General features: G+C 33.8%; 1 protein-coding gene across 1 annotated transcript in view; it reads right to left on the minus strand.

Annotated features, from left to right (window-relative positions):
* Positions 1-9,773, minus strand: part of LOC107691163 (myotubularin-related protein 3-like) — a 26,585-nt gene that overhangs the window by 15,745 nt on the left and 1,067 nt on the right. The window contains exons 3-9 of the mRNA XM_016489649.1: positions 8,037-8,153; positions 6,554-6,636; positions 3,743-3,909; positions 2,271-2,364; positions 2,066-2,179; positions 621-949; positions 424-535 (exon numbers count right to left, since the gene is read on the minus strand). Coding sequence (XP_016345135.1) covers positions 424-535; positions 621-949; positions 2,066-2,179; positions 2,271-2,364; positions 3,743-3,909; positions 6,554-6,636; positions 8,037-8,153 — 1,016 coding nt within the window. The remainder of the gene's footprint in view (positions 1-423; positions 536-620; positions 950-2,065; positions 2,180-2,270; positions 2,365-3,742; positions 3,910-6,553; positions 6,637-8,036; positions 8,154-9,773) is intronic.

The following is a 9,773-nucleotide window of genomic DNA, read 5'->3' on the forward strand; positions in this document are numbered from 1 at the left end:
AAAACATTTATATTTTATGTATCTATAAATACCTGAAATTATATTATTCAGTTTTATATAAAATATTTACAATTAAAAATGCATAAAATATTTTTGATATGACAGTATTAATAATATCATATCAAATATAATGACTACATAAATTCTATCAATTTAAATATAAATTATTTATATACACATAATACATTAATTATATAAGATGTTATATATAAAATTGTATTTATATGACACAGTATAGCTTCACAATATCAGACATGAATTAGTTATCAGCATAACAATATTTATTGGTTTACTGATTTACCAGAATTTCAAATTCGGTGCATTACTAAATAAAACCAAAACTGTCTCTGTCACCAAACCTGCATTCAGTAAATAACTAGCAGCTTTAAGCAGTTTGCTGCTGTGGTTTCCAGGTCGACTCACTTGACCGGATCGGGGACTTGAGCGCAGAGCGTCCGCAAACACTGGAAGCTCTTCCGGATGGAGTGGATGTTGGCCATTCCCATGAACATCACCTCACAGTTGGGGTAATACTCTGCCGGAAACACAGAGGGCGTTTCATGGATGAAATGTTTTATTCTACTAGCATTTAATTGAAAACATAAGCTCTGCAGCATTACCTGGACACTCACAGCCGCCTCCTTTCGCCCGATTGGCTACTGCAGCAGCGTACGAGCGTGCGTCCATTATTAACAGCTTCTGAGGGGGTGTGGTCTTTGGCTCCGCCTCTGCGCTCCCATTGGCCGTGTGAGGATCAGAGTCACTGAGCGCACCGCTGCTGTGATGGTGAAGGCAGGAGCCGTTAGCCTGCGCTGTGTTTGCGGCCGGATCCGTGACGCAGGCTTTAGCGATGGCTTGTACTAAATGCTCATCGTCAGCATTACGCCAACCCCACCAGCTGACCTCTGGCTGCCCGCATCGACCAATCACAGCGCCCGAACTCTGGTGTCTGGGTCAAAGGTTAAGATAAAGGTGAGTGACACATTTTCACTGACAGAAAACGTTGGACAGACGTTAAAATAAAAAACTTCCAGGTTCAATACTAGTTAAGTCTACATCAGAAAACATATATTTTTTAAAAGCAAAATTTTGGTTGCAGTGATGCACAATGGAAGTCTAAAAGTAGCATCCTAAGATTTCTGCGATTGTTGCATATTAATTTGATGACATTTTAAAAGATTAATTCAATTGACTTTTATGTTTTTAAATTGTTTAATGCCTTCATTTGATTGCCAAAATTACAATTTGTATTAAAGCATAAATCCAAAACAATTAAAACAGAAAACGCAAAAATGTTAATAAATTGTTAAATTGTTAAACTTTTATGAATTCAATTTATTAGACATGATTTTTGATTATTAGAATTGAATTAAACCATTAAAACAGAATCCAGAAAGATCAAAACAGAAAATACAATTTCGGGACAATAAATTTTTTTTAATTTAACCAACAAAAAAAATCTAGAAAAATTAAAACAGGAAAAAAAAAAAAAATGTATTATAGGGCCCTGAAAATGTAATTTTTGTTAAACTTTTAACAGTTAGTTGTTAAATTGTAGCAGTTTCATGGTTTCAATTCATTAGTTTATTCAATTAACATGCTTTTTTTATGACTACATTTTAATTTTACCAATAAAACTGAATCTAGAAAAATTAAAATGGAAAACGAAAATCCAGAAAAATTAAAACAGAAAAAAGCATAATTTGGCAAAAAATAAAATGAATTTCATAGGGCCCTATAAGTTTAAAAGCAGCAATGCGAAGCTCATATTTTTATTAAAGCACTTAATTATTCGGTACAAAAAAAAAAAAGTGTGTGATCTGAGCTGTAAAGTGTTTAAATCAGCTAAACGATATTTGGTTATGCATTACTGACATAATTCCTGAGTAAGTTTACTCGATGTAAACAGTGCTTTATGGGTAGTTATGCAATTCCTTTCTAGTGTCCTAGAGCATGTAATTAATGTGTTTACTGACTTCACATGATCATGACAGGACTCCACAAACATTACGCTGACTTTTTCTGCAGAAGTCAACACTGTATCAAAGTGCAAACGGAGAAGCACCTGTAAACAACAACCGGGATCCTCTTCCACGATCTAAACGCTGCCACGTTCTCCAGCTCCTGGTCGCTGACCGCAGCAGGCACCATTATTTGCTCTGGGTAACTGGCACAAAGCCTGCGGGATCAGAAGCACACACACACACACACATGTGTCATGATGAAGCTCCTCTGGCTGCTGGTGTGTTGCTGTGTTTCTGCTGTTTCACCTGTAGTTGCTGTTGATGTTGGAGATTCTCCAGGCACTGTGGCTGTCGAAGCCCATCCTCTCCAACTCTCGCTTGAACCTCCGCTGGTGTCCTCCTGCAAACACACACCAAAGCTTTAAAATCATGTGGATATTGACACCAGATTTACAGATCAGACTTCGTTTGTGTGGATCTTGCATCAAGCCTGACATCGGTGCATCATTACACGCTGCTTCATAAATACCTGCATTGCAAAAGACTGTTTTGATAATCAGAATTACAGTGCATTTATCCTTATTTTCAATGCACTACACAATATTTAATGCTGAATACAACCCATCTGATAATAGATGTTATTGTAATGCAAAAATGCAATTGTAATGCATTAATTGTAAATAAAAATGCAATTGTAATGCATTAATTGTAAATGTAATTGTAATGCAAAAATGCATGGAAAGTGTTATTTAGGTATTATTTATATAATATATACAGCATACTATATACTAGTATATATTATTACTAATTATAGTTTTCATTAATATTTGAAATCAGCTTTAATTTTTATATTTTCAGTTTTTATTTTGATTTAAAACTTTTAACAAATTTTAGTTATTTTAGTACATCAGTGAAGATGAGAAATGCTTTCTTTGCAACAAGCTGAAATGAAATAAGTTTTAATAATAATAACAACTATATATAGTAGACTAAATATAGTATAATAAATTTTATTATTATATATTAATATATTATTAGAATATTTTTATTATATTATTTCATATTTATTATTATATAATAAATATAATATTTTTATTAATTTAAGATTTTAATTTATTTCAGTAAATGTTTCTTTTATTTAAAGTAATTTTTTGTCATTTTGCTATGTGCTTTTGTCATTTTTATTAGTTTTATTATTTTATATATATATATATTAATATTTAGGTTTAATATATTTTTAACTTTCAGTTTTAGTTTTTATGTATGTATTTCTATTTTATTTAATACCATTTAATTCTATTTTATTTCTAATTCTATTTTTATTTTTAAACTTATTTCAGTTGCCAAGACAACATTTCTATTTTTCATTAGAAAATTCTAATATTTATATTTTATTTTTGCTTTATTTCAATTAACAAAAATATTTTTAATAGTTTTAGTTTTAGCTAACAATAATAAGCTCCATTATCACATGACTTCAGAAGACATGAAATATAGCACACGAGTCATACAACCTCTGTTGCAATACTTTTAATAAAGTTCTATGGTGCTTTTTGTCATTTTTGGAGCTCTAAAGCATCCGTCCTCTTTCACTTTCACTGTATAAGACAGGACAGCATGGATATGTTTTAAAACATCTCCTTTTCTGTTCCACAGCAGAGAGAAAGTCAGGGTTTGATACAACGTGAGGGTGAGTAAATAATGATATCATTTACATTTCTGAAAGATCAGTAAATCGGTTTAAGGACCAGAACCTGTAAAACACAAACGTCCAGTACCTGCACGGCAGATCCCATCATGCACCTCTCTGTCCTCGGCGGAGACGCTGGCGCTACACGAGAGGAAGGCGAAGGCGAAGAGCTCCTCCAGCCGCGCCGGCGGTCGAACGACTGCGCTGACCCTCCGCAGCCAATCCTGACACTGCTCCGCCGACAGGAAGTTACACCTGAGCACAGATCAGACGAGCCCTGCAGGTTCCTGATGATTCACTTTCCTCATGAACATGCTGTTATGCTCGATTCAACAATGCACATTATTACGAAAGCCTGTTTCCGCCACAGTACAAAAAATAAAAAAGGTAATAGTCACTTTTTGTCTTACAATTAGGCCTGGGCGATGAAATGGTATCGATATTTATCGACGGTACACCTTCTTCGATAACGATATAGTGCACGATATAGGCACGTGCTATGAGTGACGCAGACAGCACACACAAACATGAACACGAGTGCTGTGCCTGCCTGTGATGAGGATTAATTAATATTAGTCGAATTTAAAATAAACATTTGCATTTGAATGCAAAAATGCTACAATCGAATGTTAGGTGTGTGTCAGGGAGCGTCATCAGTGGCGCACGAGATGCAGTGATGATGATGTAAGTGACGTTATTGCATTTTAATGTTTTGTTAGTCTAGCCCACGAGACGCGCCGCTGCTTTGTTATTCATTCAAAATATTAGAGAAATATAGAAGCTCAATGCATAGAAGTTCTTGATTAGGTTAAAACCGAAACCAAGCCATTCACACAGAACGCATATTCAGCGCATTTTCTAGACGGACAACACTGCATTGTTTTGCTCATTGCGCCCTCCTGTGGCCTCGGGAAACAAGCCAAAAGTTTAACCTATTTAATCTGCAAATATCTGAGATATTTGTTTAATTTTTATTTTGTGTTTGACTGTTAAAACAAAAAAAAATTGTTGTTTGTCTCAATAAATTGAGTTAATTTATAAATACAGTGGTTAAATGTAAAAAAAATGTCTATTGCTCTTTATTTTAAAAAAGGTTTAAAAAATGTCAATAATTATCGATACCGAACATTATATCGTTGATACACTTTTTTTTAGCTATATTGCCCAGCCTTACTCACAATTCAGACTTTCTCGCAATTCTGCTAAACGAGAAAACTCGAGAAGAAAAGTCCAAAACTCCCAATTACGTGAAAAAGGTAAAGTAAAAACAATTATATTTTTTATTCTGTGGCAGAAAAAAAATTGCGAGATTTAAACTCAGAATACAGAGAAAAAAAGTCAGAATTTTGAGAGTCTGAGTTTATTTCTCGCAATTTTGACTTTTTTTTCCTAAGAAACAAAAAAAAAACCTGAATTGTCAGAAAAGTCAGAATTCTGAGACGATAAGTCAGACTTGTGAGATATAAACTAGTAATTGTGAGAAAAGTCACACCCAGAATTAAACTTGCAATACTGAGAGGAAAAGAACTGAGATATAAACTCAGAATTGCAAAAAAAACAGAATTGTGAGATCTTGTAAGAATTACAAGAAATAAACGCAGATTTGAAAGATAAAAAGTCAGAATTCTGAGTTTATATCTTGCAATTCTGACTTTTTTTTCTCTGAATTGCGAAATAAAGTGCAAACTAGTGTTGTCACGGTACCACAATTTCAGTATTCGGTACCAATACCAGTGAAAATCCACGGTTCTCGGTACCAAAGCAAAACACAAAAACATGCTAATTAAAAAATTTGACTAGACTTTCATTTAATCCAAACTGTGTACATATTTAATTTTAAAGGGCTTTTGAAAACCTGGAGTTATTCAGCCAAGAATAACAACTAACTAAGTTAGCTATAAATAAAAATAAAAGCCCAGAACTGCTTTTCTGACTGATATGACACAAACAGTTAACCATTTGTACATTCTCTAACGCATATTTTAGATTCACAATTCATTTAAAAGCCTCTGGTGTGTAAAAATAGTAAATAGTTAATAAAGAAACTTCATTCTAATGCTCATTATATTAGCGTTAGCCGCGCTTATGCTAACGATTAACTACTCTAATAACGGCGATGTTCATTTCAATCCGACATTCGAATTAAAATATTGAATAATATTCATAACAGAAGCGGTGTTTCCCACAGACTTGCACTCTATTTGTGGCGGCATATATATGCAAATCCATTCTCTGCCAGCAGGAGGCGCTTGTAGAGCAGAAGAGATACAGATTTCCCCGCTAACGGCTGCAATCAAAGCAGCACACCGCTCACAAACGCTGCTTTATCAGGAATTACAGGCAAGATGCCATGAAAACGACATCCATAATTACATTTATATACAGTGATATAAAAACTCCCGCACCGGGTTTCGACTTTGACATCTATTTGTGGCGATGAGTTTTGATATTGTGGCGGGCCGCCACTAATAAATCAATGTATGGGAAACACAGATCTAAATATTAAAAATTAAAATGAAACTTACCTGCTTGAACTCTTTCATTTGATCCGGGTGTCTGTCTTTAAAGTGTTTTGTTAGTTTGGTGTGTTTCCTCGTTTTGAGGTCGCCACGTCTCAGTGCTTTTATGAAGACAGCGCATCTGCGCACCTTTCGGATCGCGCATCAAGAACCGGGTACCGTAACGTTTTCATTTTTTTAGTACCGACTTGGTACCGAAGTACCGGGTCTTGACAACACTAGTGCAAACTGTGAGATATAAACTCGCAACTGCGTGGAAAAAAAGTCTGAATTGTGAGATAAAAAGACACAATTGCCTTCTATTTTCACCAGTTTTCCTCTCCACAGCACAATGCAGCACTGAGGATATTGTGTGCATTTGTTAGTCAAAGCAGACGTACCTGATGAGCTTACAGTCCTTACAGGTGAGATGCAGCTGCGTCAGATCCCGACACTCCACACTTTCAATCAGCTGCAGAGGAACCTGCACACATTCACAGGAAACTGTCTCTTTAGGCCTTGAGGAGGAACAATTATTCTAATTAGTGCTAATTAGACTCTAAACTCTAATTAGAGTTATTTTAGTGTCACTGAGATACTAGTATAGTTTATTAATAGTTTGAATTAGTTTTTATATTTTACATTTTCATGTTAATTTTGTGTCATTTTTAGCAGTTTTAATAACAGTTTTTATTAATTTTATATTTCAGTTTTTAAATGTAGTTATTTAAAAAAAAATTAAGTAACACTAAATTAAAAACTGAAATGTTTTCTTTGCAGTTTTTTTATAAATCTTTTTTTTTTTTAATGCAATATTTAATTTTTTTGCGATTTGTTTTTGTTCAAGTAACACAAATGTTTCTTATCGTTTTAGTTTCCGTTTCAAATGTATCGATTTGAATTTGCTGTCCTTCTAAAACAGCATTCGCTCACATTCAATTTCAACATTTGTGCTCAACAGAAGAAAGAAAGTCTACGTGAGGGTGAGTAGATGATGACAGAACTTTCCATTTTGGGTCCTTTTAAAGCATTAAATGCATTTATTAGTAATAGACGTGCTATTAAAAGTGTTTGATCTGCGACAGGATTATATTTTTGAGATGGTTTATATTACGCGACGTCACGACTGGGACTATAACATTCAAACTATGTGTCTAATTAAAACAGGTACTAATTATGTGCTTTGTAATTCTACTTCAAATATTATTGTGCATGACTCTAATAGCCATAATAAAAGCAAAAAAGCACTCGCTGGGGTATATTTGTAGCAATAGCCAACAATACATTGTATGGGTCACAATTATACATTTTTCTTTTATGCCAAAAATCATTAGGATATTAAGTAAAGATCATGTTCCATGAAGATATTTTGTAAATTTCCTACAGTAAATATATTAAAACGTAATTTTTGATTAGTAATATGAATTGCTAAGAAATTAATTCGGACAACTTTAAAGATGATTTTCTCAATATTTAGATTTTTTTGCCCCCTCAGATTCCAGATTTTCAAATAGTTGTATCTCAGCTAAATATTGTCCTATCCTAACAAACCATACACCAATCGAAAGCTTATTTATTCAGCTTTCAGATGATTTTTTTTTTTAAATTGACCCTTATGACTGGTTTTGTGGTCCAGGGTCACATTTACCTGAATTAAATGAAACAAGAATGCTGAAACTGTGAACAAATGATTATACTGCATGACAAAAATTGTATCAGTCTGTATATTAAGTAATATTAAAATGATTTCATTTTTATTTATTTGATTATTAAAATCAGTGTGAGACTCCGCCCACACTTTCTTCTGATTGGCTGTGATTTGTGATTGACACGGAATCTCAGCACAGACGCTCCGGTGTGGTTGTGTGTGAGAGAAACACTCACATTGATGAGGTTCTCCTGCAGCTTGATGTGAAGGCGGTAGCTGGTTAAGGCAATGACAGACTCCTCTGCTCTCCCGACACGCTCCACACACTCGCCCTGCAGCAGCGGGAACGGGACCTGCGTCACACACACCTTACTGTGAAACCAGCTTTATTTTACAATTTTACGTTTTCTGGATTCTGTTTTAATGTTCAAATTCTGTTTTGGTAATATATACCAAATATTATATTAGGGGCTATATATATTAGGGGTGTAACGGTACACAAACATGAAGGTTCGGTACGTACCTCGGTTTTGACGTCACGGTTCGGTACGGTTTCGATACAGCAGGGGGGAAACTAAACATAAAATTGCTTTTTTTTTTTTTATTAAACAGTGGTTTACTGAACAAATCGCTCTTTCTTTAAATAAATTCAATTAGAATTAAAATTTTCTTAGGGATAAAAATCTACCTGAACTATAGGGAGCCCTTTTACATTACTATAAGGTTACAGTTAACAACAGAGCCCAAACTTAAATTTAATTACTATTTGTGACCCTGGAGCACAAAACCAGTCATAAGGGTCAATTTTTTGAAATTGAGATTTATACATCATCTGAAAACTGAATAAATAAGCTTTACATTGATGTGTGGTTTGTTAGGATAGCACAATATTTAGCTGAGATACAACTATTTGAAAATCTGGAATCTGAGGGTGCAAAAATATCAAAATATTGAGAAAATCATCTTTAAAGTTGTCCAAATGAAGTTCTTAGCAATGCATATTACTAATCAAAAATTAAGTTTTGATATATTTACAGTAGGAAACTTACAAAATATCTTCATGGAACATGATCTTTACTTAATATCCTAATGATTTTTGGCATAAAAGAAAAATCTATAATTTTGACCCATACAATGTATTGTTGGCTATTGCTACAAATATCCCCCAGCGACTTAAGACTGCTTTTGTGCTCCAGGGTCACATTTATTTTTAAATATAATAATCAACATTCAACAAAAAAAAACAAATGCGTGTATGCAAACATATAAATTGCACATATTGCAGTTTTTAAATTACCTTCTAAATTATAACATTTCTATAATATATGCAATATATGCAGTGGCTCTCATAACTTGTCATTAAATAATGAAGACATCACTAACAGGTAAAGTGAAATATAATGAGTATATAGTCTAATATTTTGTGAAATGCTCTTCTCTAGACTTCATTTATAGCACACTAACGAGCTGCGGACACTGATGACTTCCTGAGGTAAATGAAATGCTACGTGACATTTCGTTTACAAGCTGTTTTATTGCCGTCTTTCCGTGGCTGAAACACTGATTGAGTGATTACATGAGACATGAGATGTTCATTCATGTTTATTTCATGTTAAAACTAGTAGAAAAGAGGGAGAGATGATCGCGCTGAAACACATGCGAACTGAACCGAAGGACTTGTACTGAAAATTTTTGAAATTACGAATACGTGTAGCCGTACACCCCTAATATATGTATATATATACACTACCGGTCAAAGGTTTGGGATCAGTAAGACTTGTAATGTGTTTTAAAGAAGTCTCTTCTGCTCATCAAGGCTGCATTTATTTGATCAAAAATACAGAAAAAAACAGTAATCTTGCAAAATGTTATTACAATATAAAATAATGGTTTCAATTTTAATATCCTTTAAAATATAATTTATTTCTGTGATGCGCAGCTGTATTTTCAGCATCATTACTGCAGTCTTCAGT

The sequence above is a fragment of the Sinocyclocheilus anshuiensis genome, unplaced genomic scaffold, assembly GCF_001515605.1.
Source record: "Sinocyclocheilus anshuiensis isolate Anshui unplaced genomic scaffold, SAMN03320099.WGS_v1.1 scaffold458, whole genome shotgun sequence".
Taxonomy (NCBI): domain Eukaryota; kingdom Metazoa; phylum Chordata; class Actinopteri; order Cypriniformes; family Cyprinidae; genus Sinocyclocheilus; species Sinocyclocheilus anshuiensis.